The 17,037-nt window shown below is 41.0% G+C and overlaps 1 protein-coding gene across 4 annotated transcripts in view; it reads left to right on the top strand.

Moving 5' to 3' along the window:
- The first annotated feature begins 3,801 nt into the window (after positions 1–3,801).
- The window catches only part of ZMAT3 (zinc finger matrin-type 3), a 36,002-nt gene continuing 22,766 nt past the window's right edge, over positions 3,802–17,037 (top strand). For 2 of the 4 annotated variants that reach the window (XM_023555490.2, XM_010596014.3), the window contains exons 1-2: positions 3,802–3,914; positions 7,378–7,704. In XM_023555490.2, the coding sequence (XP_023411258.1) occupies positions 7,435–7,704 (270 nt within the window). In that variant the 5' untranslated portion in view covers positions 3,802–3,914; positions 7,378–7,434. The other 2 variants (XM_010596016.3, XM_010596015.3) reach the window with 2 other exon arrangements.

Raw genomic sequence — 17,037 nt, 5'->3', positions numbered from 1 at the left:
AGTTTTGTTTAACATAGGTACAGGAAAGTATACTTGATCTCAGAATCATTTAACACAAAGACAGGAAAGTATATTTGGTTTCGATATTGTTTAACACAAGGGCAGGGAATTACCTTGGTTTAGTTCTTGGATATATGAAGGGAAGTCCAGGAGACTTGCTATAGATGTACTTAGGAGGGACTGATTTGGGGTTAGATTAGGCTTCACAGAAGACATATCATATAAGCTGAGACCCAAAGGATGAGTAAAATTTTTGTGAGTCAAAAAATGTCATTAAGTAAATGATAAACTGAGAAAAATATTTTTAACTTGAAATGACAACAGGTTAACATTTTCAGGAGTGCTTACATAATCAATAAAAATTTTTTTTTTTTACATAATCAATAAGAGATTGCTCACCAAAGAAAACTGATGATGGATTACATCAGGCAATTCTCAAAGAGTAACTGCAAAAATGAAATAATTAAAGAAATAATAATGACAGCCTGTTATTTCATTGTCTATCAAATTGCAAAAAAGAAAAAATTGTAATATGCAATATTGTTGTATGAACAGTGAGATGATCACACTCAAGACAGTGCTGGTGGGAATGCCGAGTGGTCATGGTATCTGGAAGGAAATTTGACAAAATATATTAAAAGCCTTAAAAGTTCATTCCCTTTGAGCTAATCATTTCATATTCTAGTAATTCATTCATGATAATTATTCAGAACTTCAGATCAAGATATATACAAAAAGATGCTTACCACTGGAGTGGTATTTATTTTAGTGCAAAATTGGAAAGATCCTCCAAATCAATAGTGAGTGTTTAAATTATACTATGTACATTGGATGAAATATTAAGGAGTCATTAAAAGTGACATTTCCTAGGATTAATTATTGAAAGTGCTTACAAGTGAAAAAGCATATATATAGCATAATTCAGTCTCAATAAAATGAATGTTTTTAGATGTATGGATAAAAGCCTGAAAGTAAATGGTACAACTGAAAGGGCCTGGCATGAGTATGGAAAGTCTAAATGTTCACTTTATATGTTTCTGCATTTTCTACTTTCAGAATCTATGATTTAGAAAAATTTATTTATTGTAAAATATGATGTGTTGTTGTGTGCCCTTGAATTGATTCTGATTCATAGCAACCCTATAGGACAGAGAAGACCTGCCCCATAAAGTTTCCAAGGCTGTAATCTTTATTGGGCAGGTCTCCTCTGTCCTACAGGGTCGCTATGAGTCAGAATCTACTCAATGGCAATGTTTTTTAAAATTTTTTATTTAAATCTTCATGGGAGCAGGTCACCAGGTCTTTTCCCCCATGGAGCTGCTGAATGGGTTCCCAGACATGTATTCTTCCTACACTCAAGGGATTTATAGGGCAAGTTAGGCGTCTTAGTTTCTTAGTGCTGCTATAACAGAAATACTACAAGTGAGTGACTTTAATGAACAGGACTTTATTTTCTCAGTTAGAAGCCTAGAAGTCCAAATTCAGGGTGCGAACTCCAGGGGAAGTCTTTCTCTCCCTGTTGGCTTTTTTCAGCTTCAGTTCCTCGGTTCCTTGACAATCTCCATGTGGCATTAATCTTCTCCAGTTTGTCCCTGTTTGCTTTTGTGCTTAATCTGCTCCTTTCATATCTCAAAAGTAATTGGTTTTAAACACACCATACACTGATACGGCCTCACTAACATAACAAAGAAAATCCTATTCCCAGATGGGATTATATCCACATGTACAAAAAAACCAAAATGAACCAGTTTCCATCAAGTCGATTCAACTCACAGTGACCCTATAGGAGAGAGTAGCACTGCTCCATAGAGTTCCCAAGGAGTGCCTCGTGGATTTGAACTGTGGACCTTTTGATTAGCAGCCATAGCTCTTAACCACTATGCCACCAGGGTTTCCAGATATATAGGGGCTATTATATCCACATATTTGGTGGGACACAATTCAATCCACATTAGGTACTTCTTTAAGTAACTATAATACAAAGCAACAAGTCTTAAGTGTGTCATCAAAGGTACAGAGAATGTGCTATGGGGGGCTCATGGGAGAAGAGGCCTTAAAGGGTTTGGAAATATATGGAGTAGGGAGGAAGGGCATTGCAAGCTCAAGATGTAGACTGAACAAAATCATGGAGGCAGGGAAGTGAGCAGCCCGGACGGGGCCAATGAATACACGAGTGACTGTGTTTCAATGTCTAGGAGATGGTAGAAGGTCAGGATGGAAAAGGCTGAGTGGTGGTGTTGGCTAAAGAGTGTGGACTGGGAAGTTCTGTGACTGGCTAATGATGATAAAGAAAAAAGAAGTGGAAAGGGGATTTCGGCAGCATTATTTTTAAAAAATTCATGGCCATTTAAAATTTTGATACATTAAACATGTGTACGTAAACAGCTGGGAAAACAATTCAGAAAAATTCTGTGTTTTCTACCTAGGCATGATGGGCTAGTTGATGTGTTGTTACTTATCAAGGAGTTGGCTCCAACTCATGGTGACCTTACAATGACAGAACACAATGTTGTCCTGTCCTGTGCCATCTTCATGATCCTTGGTATGTTTCAGTTCATTTTTGCAGTTATCATATAAATTCATCTTATGGAGAGTTTCCCTCTTTTTTACTGACTTTCTGCTTTACCAAACCTCATGTCCTTTTCTAATGACTGACCCTTCCTGATGACTTATCCAAAGTAAGCAAGCTGAAGTCTTGCTGTTCTTGCTTCTAAGGAGCATTCTGGGTTACTCTGCTCAAATGGCCTGTCTATACTAGTTGTACGTGCAGGTGTTGCTCAGTGATCACTGTATTTGTGAAGTCATTATTGGAAAAACAGTAAGTATGGTTTATTGGTGATGGTATGACACGGGGTATTCATCAGCCCAAGAAACAGCCTTGATCTCTCCCAGTAGCTGGCCTACTACTAAAGTACCTTCTGCTATCCTTAGATCTCTTGGCATTTTAATTAATGATTAAAAAAAAAAAACCCGCAAATTTTCATAAGATTAATTTACAAACTAATAGAACTTTGAGGCTGGAATTTCCCCAGCTCATCTCTCTATGTCAATCCTAAAGATATTCAGGTTTACTACGAGAGGACGTGACATCCTAGCTTTAGCTGGGTCTCTTCCTGGTCCTTCCCATTTTGCAGGTGAGGCTCTGCGGGTCAGGAAAAAGTCCTCTCTATCTCCTCCTACTTCAGCGCAGAGGAGATGACACGGGCTTATGTAGGGGATCTTGTGGGATGGGAGACCAGTGAACAGGCAACCTCGCTCTTCTTCCTCCAACCTGGTCCGGGCATGGAAAAAGGCGTAGTTTGAAGGATCTGTCGCACAGTTTAAAGGCTCCTGGCTATTTCGGCAGTTCCACTCAGCCACCATAGCTGAGGAACGGGTAGGGATGAAAAGGTTTGGATCTCAAAGGCAGGAGGGGAAAGTTGCACGAGCCCCAGGCAAGCTTCTGCTGTGGACCAACTTGCCGGCGTACATGATGCCTTAGGCGCTGTCTGCCGGGACTGGCGGCGGTGCATCCGGCATTTGGCTTGGTCGGGCCTTTGTTCCCCAGCCCGGCCCGGCGCCCCTGCGCTGGCACTCGCGACACCTGCCGGGTCCCCGCCAGCCAGGGACGCGGGGGCCGCGGCCGCCGCCGGGCCTGCTCCGCCGGCACATGCGCACTGGTGACGCCCGCCAGGCGCCCTGTCTCCTCCTCCGCCGCCTCCCGGCTCTGCAGTCACTTCCTGCAGCTGTTTCCTCCTGTGTCCGGTGGGGCTGACTTTTGACAGTCAGCCTTCGGCTGTGGGGCGGCTCGGCGCAGAGCAGCCGCGAAAGTTGCGCCGAGGAGAGGCGGCGCGGAGCCGGCCGAGCGGGTGCGGAGCGGACGGCGGCCTCCCGGGGCCGCGGGGCCGAGACTCAGGGCGCGTGCCGGGGTTCCGGTGAGTGCGGCTGGGTGACAAGCCCGGGAGCGGCCAGGACCGCGGCTCCGTCGGATGCTGCGGGTCCACCTGCCCCCACGTGACGGGGCTGCGCGGCTTGGATGGATGCGTTCCTTTTAAGCATTTCACGTGTACCTTTGGGACCGGGTCTGCGCGCAACTGCCTTGGCCGGCGCACTGCCTCCGCCCCGCGGGAGTCGGGGATTCCATCTTCCGTGATGGCATCCTTACGGGATTGAGGTGTGTGCTTGCGTGTGTGTGTGTGGGGTGTGTGTGTGCATGCACACCTTAGGCATGTAAAGTATATGTGGGCGATGGCGAAGTGTGTGTCGCACTGATTGAGATATGTAAACCGTTCCGTAGGATTGGCAACCAGCAGGGCTGAGATTGGCACACGTTCGCCAATTCATCAAGGCCTCTTCTCTCCCAGGTTCCTGCGTTCTTTCGGATTCTTCCTCATAGGAGAAACCTTGTCTCAGTCGATTCTTACCGCCCACCCCCCCCATTTCTTCTCCCTGCGTTCTGATGACCTCTGAGTAATGCTCACAGTCTTTCTCTTGTTTCCAGAATTCCCCATTACAGACTGAGGGGCCAGTAAACCGGCCTCTTTATTCTGTTCTCTCTCCTTCAAATAGGAAAGTAATTGTTTTTAGTACAGTATGTGAAAGTAGGCCCCATTCCAATCATGAAAACTAAGTATGATACTTAATTTTCTTTAAGTGAAGCTCTGGTTTCCCCCTCAATCTCTTCCAAACCGGAAAATTAACCATCATAAATCTTTCATTTATGCTGCTTCAAGCCTCCAATGAAATGGTTTTTAAGATAGGAGGGATATTTATTGACATCAACCTTCAAGTTAGACTCTTCTGATCTACGCAGCAGTTGAACAAATTTCAGTTGCATATGGTTTGAGTTTCTATTTTACCCTTCCTGCGTTTTTTGAAGGCTTGGTTTTATTTATTTTAGATTGATATTTTATGCTGCTCTTTGTATGCAAGGTTAGTGATATCAGATGTAGTTGCCATGTATAGATCTTTTTTGAATTGATACTATGATTTTGATAAATATACCAGAAAAAATCAATGTTGAATATCTGGCTTGTCTTTAAAAATTATAAAGATAAAATGATAATTCAGTGGGTCTTCTCACTTCTGCAAGGAGGCCTTTTGTACCTCTGTGTCTTGAAAGGGCTTTTATTTTGATGGAAACCTGTGGGCCACACTGGGGGAGACACATCCTGGAATTTCCTCAAATGGCAGTGAGCTTTCAAAAAACAAGTTCAGACATGTCTAGGCAATTGGTAGCCTTTGATTTTCTCTTTATATTGCTGATATCTTTTATCTGGATGTTTTGCACCTTGGTTTACCTTCTCTTTTCTGAACTAGCAGCATGTTGGGGCAGTTTGTCATCAGTAGACCCAGTGTAAGTGGCATGTGTGGCCTTTTAACATTATGAATTAGTATATATAATTAACTTTTTTTTTTTTTTTAAGTGGTCTTTGTCTCTTTGGTTTCCCTTTTGAAACGTCTTTCCTTTCTGGATATGTTTGGTTGAAGTAACTGAGAGGACTATGATTGTAGAGAACCTAACTTTTTAGGTGTTCTAAGTCTGTATTGCTTTATGTTCCCAGAGACATAGTAACATACTTCTGCTTAAGAATCAAAGGATGTTACTGTTTTTCTAAATATTATGATCAATGAAATAATAAAATCATTAAATACTGTGACCGGTAATTGATGGGTCTTGCACTGAACTACATTATTTCCCCATTGCACTGATTTCCTCTGCTACCCCCAGACCCTGAATTTAGTATAAAAGTTGTTACTTGATTGCAACTTCTCGGGACCTTGTACTTCTCAAATGTGGTTAAAGAGACTTAGAACCTTTCCAGATTTACCTGGTTCCTTTTAGTAAATCTGTTCTTGCTGTAAAATGTGCACATTTCCATTGCAGATGGAAAATTTCAGCTTGGTATTTTTGCAGCTTAAAATAGCCCTAGTCTATTGACCAAGAAAAGAGTTTTTTTTTTTTTTTTTTAATAATGTTGGGAGAGTGGAGGGAATAGTGGATTTTGAAATAAGGATTTCAGTTTCAGTTAATTAGAATCTTGGGAGCTGGAAGTGTGTACTGGGGTTCATTTTGAGATAGCAGGGTTCGAAGATGCCATGTGGGTGGGAGGCAGCGGAGATCATGCATGAAGATTGGAGAGGAAGTAGAACTTATTAGATCTTTTGTGAAGGAAACAGAATAGGGGCTATTGGTTATTTAATAAGAAGGGGAAAGGAAATAACCTAACGACTGGTGAACTGAAGTTATATTGGTGCTCACGGTAGTGTGATCCATTAACACATTAGATATTTACTTGATAATTTCTTTTGTGTGTGTGTGTGTGTGTGCAGATAATTTGCCTCTAGAGGGAAAGAAAATATTTTTATTTTACAGGGTACTCATAAATACAGTCTAAGGCTAAATGACGTGAAGTCCTAAAATCCAGGGCCTGCAGGCAACAGGCTGAGTAAGGGACTGCGATGACCTGGAGAAGGCAGACCTGGCTACAAGGGTTGGTCCCTCTCAGCACTAGCTAATTGCTCCCCATGTAGGAACATGGGTTAAGTGTTGCCAGTCGTCCCTTTATCAAGAGAAGCCAGGACTGTCTCTATTTTTAATGTTTACAACAAATTCAATTTGAAAAATGAAAGCAAACCAGAACACTGTATATTGAGCACTGTATATTCCAAATAGCATGCCTTGACTGCATGTGGCCTGCAGGCTGTCTGTTTGCAGTCTCTGCTCTAAGGAATCATGGGTTCAACTATTTAAATATTATTGCTTGATCAGAAGGAACATTTGTATTTATTTCGGTCATATTTTAACTCTGGGTTAGTTATTCCTAGAGTCTCGTGATATTTTAGATAGCCCTAGAAGTGTTTTAAGGATTCTCAGTGATGATAATCTTTATTTCACTCTTTTTGACAGAGTTTGGATGGAAAATCTAGTTGGGATGGAAAGGAGACATTTGCTCAGGTTCTTAGCCAATGTTGTTTTTGTCTGTGCATGGTTGACATTAAGAGTGTTTGAGCGAAAGTGTGCCTGCGGGAAGAGGTCTGGACTAGGTGACCTTTGATGTCCATTTTAGCCATGTGACTTTTAGATTTAATTAGCCGTGGATGCAAAGCTATTAATGTTCATGGGCCAGAGGGGCAGCAGTTGGAGCTGGGCCAAGCAAAATAAAACTAAATCTATAAAGCGTTTTTTTTTATAAAGCCGTTCTCAGTGGAAGGGCAGTTGTGTCAGTGTGGACTAGGAAACAGGGAAAGCCTTTCGGCTGAGGCAGAAGGGAAGAAAGTCCTAAAGAGGGGTTTGGAAAAGGAAAAGAAGGGATCGGATGGTGTGGTCATCTCCTTTTTGTACTGCTAAGTATGAGGTCACATATTTAAGTGAGTATTCTTTTGCTGTTGATTTAGATCTAAAGACCAGACTTCTCGTCGTCCACTGGATTATGCCCAACGCTTTTCTACCCAATGATCCTCTTGCAACACGCCGGGCTTCCTCCACCTAAGCGGCCCTCGTCCTCTCCTCCTATGTCAGTGGCCACCAGGTCTACAGGAACCTTGCAGCTTCCGCCACAGAAGCCTTTTGGGCAGGAGGCTTCCTTGCCTCTGGCAGGGGAAGAAGGGTTACCTAAGGGAGGGGATCAAGACTCTGCCCTGGAGGACCTCTGTAAGCCCCTGTACTGCAAGCTCTGCAATGTCACCTTGAACTCAGCACAGCAAGCCCAGGCTCATTATCAGGTAAGGGAAGAAAAGAAAATCAGGCACTTCATGAAAGAACATTTAAAGGCATTGCCCATTTAGGAGTTGTCTCTCCAGGTAGGACCAATTGTGCCTGGAATAACCAAGTATACTTGACTTAAAGCATAATGTTCCTACTCTAAAAGAAGCCATCTCTTTTTATGGAATGGGGTCTCAAATCTCCTACACTTAACTGTATGGCATTTGGTAGTTTACTGTTGTCTGCAGACAAATGAGAATCATCTGTGCTGGTGTTTGAACCTGTGGTCCCAAGAATAAGTATTTGAAACATGATGTACCAAACTCAATTCAATGTCAAAATTATTGAGAGGAATTAGTCTTGTATACATTACCATCCAGCTATACAGTTTGTGTCACTTCAAGGTAATCCCTGTGTATAGATTTTACACTTTCCCTTTTTTGACCTCTAACTCTATATATCCTATCACTGCTAAAGAAAACACAAGTTTCTTTTTAGAGTGGGAATAAAATGGCATTGGAGTATTGAACCCTCTCCCTTACTCATGATAAGTGGACTCTGATTCCTTTTAGCCCATTAGAGTGAGCTGATACTTATTTTTAAGATTTAAAGCTTTCACCACCATGTAGAACAGCCAGTGGGAAAGGATAATTTTAAACAGATGACTACCTAAGAACAGATGGAAATTTTTCTAGAAAAATTACATATGCACTTTCCTTTTTGGAGAAAAGAGATCTGGGAGGGAATAAAGGTCAAATCCTACTTAATGAAGGGATACCTTCCAGGCCATCATTGATTTGACTATTTGGCTTCTGCTTGAATATTTCCGGAAACCCTGGTGGTGTAGTGGTTAGTGCTATGGCTGCTAATCAAAAGGTCAGCAGTTCGAATCCACCAGGCGCTTCTTGGATACTCTATGGGGCAGTTCTACTCTGTCCTATAGGGTTATTATGAGTCGGGATTGACTTGACGGCAACAGGTTTGGTTTTTTTTTTTGGTGAATATTTCCAGGGCTGAGACACCCCATGCAGTGTGGTAGAAAGCTGTTAGAAAGTTATTTCTTCTAATGTGTCACTATAACTGTGTCCAACTTAAACAGTTTTTATTTACTTTGGGTGTAAGTCTTCCCCTCCCCCATACCAAAGGCTGATAATTGTATTACTTTGTGGCTATGCATCAGAAGTATTTTAGATGACGAATTGATATCTCTGGGCTTTAGGGGAAAACATAATATGTTGCTGCCCTGTAGTCCCCTATGTTTGGTTTTGTTTTGCCCTGAGGTGCAGGGAGTTGAGTTAATTATATCTTTCTCATCTTGGCACACGTCATCATTGGCTCATCAAGGCTCCCTTCTGGTTTTATTTTACCTTCTTCCCTTTTTCCCAACTTCCATTCTCATTCTCTCCGCATACCCCTTCCCCCAACCACAGTGGGTTGCTGCAAAGCAAAAAAACCCATTGGCTGTCGAGTCGGTTCTGACTCATAGTGAGCCCATAGGACAGGGTAGAACTGCCCCACAGGGTTCCCAAGGAGCACCTGGTGGATTCAAACTGCCGACCTTTTGGTTAGCAGCTGTAGGTCTTGACCACTATGCCACCAGGGTTTCCAGATTGCTATAGGGTCTTTTTTTTGTGTGTCTACCATTCAGATGGAGTCTGTTAGGATGATAGCCTAACATTTACTTAGAAAAATCAAACCTGGGTTCCAAATTTTTGAGTTTTAGCTGTATAAAGCCCATAGAAAATCATAAACTTGGGAGCAAACCTGCTTGTGTGCCATACATGTATATAATATACCTTTTAAAGAAGAGTTGCTTACCTTTATGAGGGAATACTCTTGGCCAATGTGTCATTTTAATGTATGTGTGCATGGATTATACTTATACCTCGTGGCTTTTTTTCTTCCAGTATCACTTTGTTACTCTTTAGATAGTGATGGATGCTTCTGGTTCTGCGTGGTGAGAATTCAGTTTGCTACAAGATCATCGGATGATAAGGCTAAACTGGATAAGAAACAGAATCCAAGTTTATTTAGGTTTTTCCTTTTATTGTACATTTTTGTGTTTGCTCTAAATTTATGAGTTTAGATGAGTAATTCTACTTAATTGCAGTTTCCTCAATGATACAGTGAATAAGTATGTTAAATAATATAAGAAATGGGAAGTAAATTTAGGTATAAAAAAAATAGTCCTTAATAATCAGGATTTTTAAGCAGTAAAGTTGGAGGAGAAGGGTAGCCTGTTCTATTCTGATTAGCAGGAATTCTAGTCATAGGGGACAATTTAAGTAGCCAAAGACCAGGGTAAAAATAAGGGAAAGAAGAAGAGACAAATGAAAAGTTTGGGCATAGTGAAGTATGTTTCTAAGAGTCTAGAAGCTAAGATTTGAGTGAGACAGATGTTATGGTGATTGTTGAAGAGGGAGAAGTTTCTTACAGAGAACCAAGGCAGAGCAGTTAGTGTGTAAAAGTTGCAGAGCAATTTCGTTAAGGCATCATAGAGGAAGGTTAATCTCAACAGTGAAATCAGGATTTCAACACGATGGGAATGGTCAAAGTGAGAGAGTGTATCAAAGCATAGATCAGAATAACAAGCAATCATAGCACGAACAGTGATATAGAGGTGGGTGAAAAAACAAAGCAAGAAAGCATAAAGATAATTAACCTGAAAGATAACTCAAAGCCTGCAAACCAAACCCATTGCCGTTGAGTTGATTCCGACTCATAGCGACCCTATAGGACAGAGTAGAACTGCTGCATAGGGTTTCCAAGGAGTGCCTGATGGTTTCAAACTGCTGACCTTTTGGTTAGCAGCTGTAGCTTTTAACTACTACACCACCAGGGTTTCCAAAGCCTACACCAAAACCAAAACCAAACCCAGTGCTGTCGAGTTGATTCCGACTCACAGCAACCCTATAGGACAGAGTAGAACTACCCGACAGTTTCCAAGGAGCGCCTGGAGGATTCGAACTGCCGACCCTTTGGTTAGCAGCTGTAGCACTTAACCACTACTCCACCAGGGTTTCCAAAGCCTACACAGAGGATACATAAATAAAATAGGCAGTGATAAAAGAAAGGCTGCTACAGTCAAAGATAAGACTGTAGTATGAGCAAGGCCTCCCCAGCACAAGGAGTAATAAAACAAAACGGTAGAGGATTAAATGAGATGATGAGTGTAAGTGTTATTTCAACTCTACAAACCTTTTCCTGTCGTTTTTAATACAAAGTAATTCTAAGGCCCCAAATTCATTATTTCAGTATGTGTGAGGTAAAAGGGGTCACTGGTAGCCTGTTGATAAGCTAGAAATACATTCGTGTCAAATGGTAAATCACTGTGATTACATTATTCAAAACTTTTCAGTCAGCTGACACCATTGTTGAAATTTCAATGTTTCAAGTTGCTAAGGGTGTTGTAAACAACCACTGCTCCAGTTTGAGCAGCTTTACACTAAAGTCTGATGTATCGTGTTACAGTAATCCAGGACACACTAGGAAGCTGCTGGATAAATACTTCCCTTTACCTCACTACCACCTTTCGCTGACATCCTTGGTGTTCCCAAGCCGGGTCGGCCTTAGAAATGATCCATGTGTGTTGTATCTGTGGTCGCCATAGATTTAGTTTTATCCCCGTGACTTTTTAAACTGATTGATCTGCTCCAGAACACTCTTGGCTGTTTTATTTTTAATGAAATTATCTGTTTTTGCAGTCTCAAAATCATGGTTTTGGTGGTAACTGAATTTAAAATAAAATCTTTGGAGGAAAAAGAGGCCTGCATTTTATTAAAATCTGTCTATAGGCTGCAGGTTACTTAGGACAAGCCTGGCACACAGTAACATAACACTGTTTCATCAGCATTAATGCCTGGAGGTAGAGCCACTTTTGGATGGAAGGTTAACATAAATACAGAATAAGAAGGTACACGGCTGTCTTACTGTTGTTACTCTTTTTGCTGCTCACTTGCTGTAGGATCTTATATAAATGGGTAAAACTTTGTCCTCCTGAGTCAAACCTGGCACAAAATTCTCCAGAGATAGTCTTCTAGATTCAGATACCAAATAATCTGAAAGGATTCTCATGAAGAAAAAAGAATTTAGCCACTTGATGAGGTAATATAAAATGATTCTCAAATATAAAAATGCTGTCAGCCTTGCTCCCAGGTCTGTCACCGAAGCCCATTTACTCAAGAAGGAGTCCTTGTGGATCTCTTGTTCGGCTGTTTGAAACAACCTATTCTGGAGCTCTTCCAGCTCTTGATTTGGTCACATTAAGAGAAGCTTTCTGTGCTCTTGCCATCAGCTGGATCTCACCAGCTTTTTGATTCCCCTAATAAGCCCACCTCTGCCTCTTCTCATTTCAGAAGAATAGCTATCCTTTCTCCTGTACAAGACTAGTTCTTCTCCCTGTACCCTGGATTTCATCACCTGTCAGCCCCTCTGAACAAATTGAAAACATGCTCAAGTCTCTTTCGTATAAAAATAACAGCAGCAACCTTCCTTTTACTTTTAATCTTGTTAGCCACCTTTCTCCCCATCTCCCCTGGCCTTAGAGTTCTACAGGGTATAACTGTCCTCTTTAGGTCTTCATTTCCTACTCGCTCCCCAGCCCACCACAGTCTGGTTTCCATTCCAGTGTTTTACTGAAAGGGTCTTTTCCAAGGTCACCAGTGATAGTATAGGCCAGATCCAGCTCTTTCTTACTTGACCTCTTTGTAGCATTTGACCTCTTTGTAACAACTTCTTTAAAATTAAAAAAATTTTTTTTGCTCAAAATAATGCCTAGCCCTTAGAGTGAAAAACAGTAATCACCTGTTCCTTTTTTCAACATTCCAACTTGTTGACTATATTTTCACTTTGGCAGTGTCAAGGTCAATCACATTTTTGTCTATTCCCTAATCAAATTAAGTTTTCTATGCTCTGTTTGCAGATTGATTTCAATAGTTGAAAATTGATACTCAGCTTTTGCGTTATTATGATTAGGGAAATATTCACTGCTGAGCTATTTCCTTCTCTGTTTTCAATGTCATGGTCCTGTGTTACTCAAAAGAGATGTTCTAATGGGTAAATCTTTCTTGGATGCCATCAGTTGCTCAGAATCATGCCCAGTTTAGTTTGTCCCAGGAGCCCTGGTGGTGCAACAGTTGAGTGCTCAGCTGCTAACCAAAAGGTTGGTGGTTCGAACCCACCCAGTGACTCCAGGGGAGAAAAACCTGGCAATCTGCTCCCATAAAGATTACGGCCTAGAAAACCCTGTAAGGCAGTTCTGCTCTGTCACGTGGGGTCACTATGAGTTGAAAATTGACTTGACAGTGCACAGCAACATAGATTTGAAGTAGCCTTTTGTTTTTCCTTGAGTTTCTGACACTTTTTTTTAAAGATAGAACTATGTAGCTGCCACTGAGTCACCTCTGACTCATGACAACCATATGTACAACAGAACGAAACATTGCCTGGTCTTGCATCACCCTCACGATTACCGGAATGTTCGGGTCCATCCTTGTGGCTGTTGTGCCAGTCCATCTCACTGGCCCTCTACTTCACCAAAAGTCATGTCCTCCTCCAGCAACTGACCTTCCTGATCATGTGTCCAAAGCAAGTGAGTCAGACAGTGTTCTGTAGGGATCTGTAAGGTTTTCTTTGGCTAATTTTCACAAGTACGTCACCATGCCTTTCTCCCTAATCTGTCTTAGGCTGGAAGCTCCCCTGGAACCTATTCACCATGGGTGACGCTATTGTTCTTTGAAATACTGGTGACATAGCTTTACTCAAGCCACCCCAATGTGGTGAACTAACAGACGGGTGGTGGTTTTAACCATCTACTGTTTTCTTAAGCTTTATTGTTTACAATCCTTTTCATTCGTTCATCTTGAAACCCACTGTTTTCCTGTTCCTAAATTGGATTTAGTTGTTTTGTATTTGGATCATGACCTCATCCTGTGGCTTTTTATATTTCCTAGAGTTTCTATAGGGTCGCTATGAGTTGGAATTGACTCCGTGGTAACGGGTTAAGAGTTTCTAATTGCTTTTCTTCTTTTTTCCTGTTTTTCTTGTATACAGCATCTTTATTATATCCTCATTTTCCCTCAAGCTCTCGATCACACTGTTTATTGTATGGAATCCCCCTCTTATCCTAGATCCCTCTGCTTTCTTGTCCCGTTTCACCTGGTTGCCTCTGGGTTTGCTGTAGAGCTGTCAGTTTTGGATTTCTCTTCATGGTGCTCTGGGATGGAGCCACTATTTTCTAAATGCTGTGTTTTCTTTTTTTTTAATTTTGTTTCGTTGGAGTACATCTTCACATTACTTGAAGGAAGAAAGAATAAATGTAAATGTATATTATAACATCTCTCTAAAATAAAACAAGGGAGTAATGGGAAATAAGTTTTTTCTGAGCTCTTGTCATTTGATATAGCAGCTCATTCAGTTCTAGGTCAAAAATTATTTCCCTTCAGTATGTTCGTGGCTGTACTCCATGGTTTTTTATCATCCAGTGTTGATGAAGATACATCTTATTGTGTTTCTTATTCTTTTGTGGGTGACCTGTTTTAATTTTGGTCTTTTTTTCCCCCTGGAGACTTTTAAGTTCTCCTTTTTATCCTTGGCGTCTGAAATTTCACAGTGATGGATGTGTCCAGATCTGAGTCTTTTTCATTTGTCCCGGTCAGCACTAGTAGAGCCTTTTCGTTTTGCATACTCCTGTTCCTCTTGAGCCCTGGGGAATTTTCTTTGATATTGTTTCTTTGATAATATTCTCCTCTCTGTCTTCTTTGGTGTCTTTCTGGAAATCCTCTTAACCCTAACCTGGATCCGCTGGATTATTTCTATTGCTCATCTCTCCTCTCTTTTATCATTCCTTTATTTCTTTATTTTACTTTCTAAAAGATGTTCTTGACTTTTAACCTTAAATTGATTTTTTTAAATTTTGACACTTTTTAATTTTAAAGATCTCTTGATTTCTGATTGTCTCCTTTTTACAGAACCTTCTTGCAGGGGACTAGTTATTGTGTGCCGTTGAGTTGATTCTGACTCATAGTGGCCCTATATATGACAGGATAGAATGGCATCATAGGGTTTCCTAGGCAGTAATCTTTACAGGATCAGATCTCCAGGTCTTTTCTCCCTTGAATGGCTGGTGGGATCGAACCTCTGACCTTTCAGTTAGTAGCTGAGTGCTTAACCATTGCTTCACCAGGGTTTCTTAGGGGACTAGTTAAGAACATGAAATCATGGACTTTAGAGTCAGACTACTTGGATTCAAACTGTAGTCTTACTTCCCCATTCCTGTCTTTTCGACCTTGTAATCCTGTAAAACAGAGTAGAACTGCCCCATAGAATTTCCAAGGCTGTAATCTTTACAGAAGCAGACTGCCACGTCTTTCTCCTGTGAAGCCACTGGTGGGTTGGAAAGCAGCTGAGCACTAAGCCACTGTGCCACCAGGATTGCTTGTAGCATTGCTACTCACTACAAAAAAACAAATCAAACCAGTTGTCATCAAGGTGGCTTTGACTCATGGTGACTGCATGTGTGTCAGAGTAGAACTGTGCTCCACTGGGTTTTAATGGCTAGTCTTTTGGAAGTAGATTGCCAGACCTTTCTTCCAAGGTGCCACTGAGTGGACTCAAACGGCCAACTTTTCATTTAGCAGCCAAGTGCTTAACTGTTTGCACCACTGAGGGACTTTTACTACTTACCAGCTATGTGATATTGGAAACATTTCCTGACTTCTCTGTGTCTCTTCAAGATGATGATGGAGATGATGATGACGAGAAGGAGGAGAGAGGGGGGAAGGGGACTGCAAGTTAATATGTGTAAGGCATTTAGAATAGTACCTGACACCTGAGGTAGTCGTCAGTACTGTTGTGTTGAGTGGTCATAGCATGTGGTGAAGCATGGTGGCATGGAGTCCCCAAATCTGTCACTTACTTGTGGCTTTGGGAAAGTTTTGTTTTATTTTGCATTTTTTTAAACTTTCTGGTTTGAATGTTTTTAAGACTTAGAAAACAGTTCCAACCACAGTACAAAGAATTCCTTTATGTCCTTCCCCCAGATTGTCCAGATGTTAACATTTTTACATAGCTACAATGATCAAAATCAAAAAAGTAACACTGATATAATAATATTCCTTAATATGCAGATTACATTTCCCCGGTCGTCCATTAATGCCCTTTTTCTGGCTCCAGGATCCAACCCAGGATGAACTGTTGCACGTGGTTGTCATGGCTCCTTTCACCTGGGTAGGCCCTTAGTTTTTTTTTTGCCTTTTATAATCTTGCAATTTTTGAAGAGTTGTTTTATAGAGTGTCCCAAAGTTGGGCTTGTTTGGTGGGTTCTCGTGATTAAATTCAGGTTAGGATTTTTTCATAAGACTACCATAGAAGTGATGTTGTATCCTTCTCAGTGCACGGTATCAGGGAGCACACAATCTGACTATGTTGCATTGCAGGTGCCCTTAATGCTGATCACTTAGTTAAGGTGGTGCCTGCAAGGGGTCACCTTTATAAAGTTACTGTGTTTCCTTTTGTGTTCAGTAAGTATTATGTGAGGAGATACTTTGAGACCCTGTGACTATTATATTTCCCATCATACTGTCTCTCAGTGATTTTAGCATCCATTCATGATTCTTGCTGCAACGATTATTACTGTCATGCTTGGCAAAAGGTGATTTTTCTGTTTCAATCATCCTTTCTATATTAGTTGGAATTTTACTTTAAGGAGTGCTTTCCTCTTTTTCCCATTTATTTATATATTCATTTATTTATTGATATCACTCTGACATTTATTTATTCAATTACTTATTTATACCACTATGGGTTTATAGATTCTTGTTTTATTCTAAGAATAGAAACTATTGCTGTCATTATTTATTTGATGTTTAAATTGTCCCAGATTTGTATGTGGGGAGTCCCTTCAAGTTGGTGTTGGTTTCCTTTTGACATGTCCTCATCAATTTTTGTGTACTTTTTTTTACTTCCTGGCAATTCAAGTTATTCTAGCTCCTCTTGTACTTTTCCCCATGTCAGTCAGCTGTTTAAGGAACTTGGTTTCTTTTATTGGAGAATGGTATTTAGAAACCCAAACCTGGGTAGCATGCATCCTCTCTGGTACTAGGATGCCATTACTTCTAGACCCTCTCAGTGGCAGAGCTAGTAATATATGTGATGTGTACACACGTCAATATCTATATGTACCTGTATTGACAACTGAGTTCATACTGATACCTCCAATTTCAGTATTCCACCACAGTGTTCATCCTAGCCTTTCCTTATGTTTAACTTCTGTATTTGATAGTGAGAAACCTAGGCTTTCATTATCCACAAGATACACACACACACACACACACACACACACACACACATACATA

Source organism: Loxodonta africana, chromosome 23, assembly GCF_030014295.1.
Source record: "Loxodonta africana isolate mLoxAfr1 chromosome 23, mLoxAfr1.hap2, whole genome shotgun sequence".
Lineage (NCBI taxonomy): Eukaryota > Metazoa > Chordata > Mammalia > Proboscidea > Elephantidae > Loxodonta > Loxodonta africana.
Note: the sequence above shows the minus strand (reverse complement) of the source record. Positions and strands in the feature narration are given on the sequence as shown.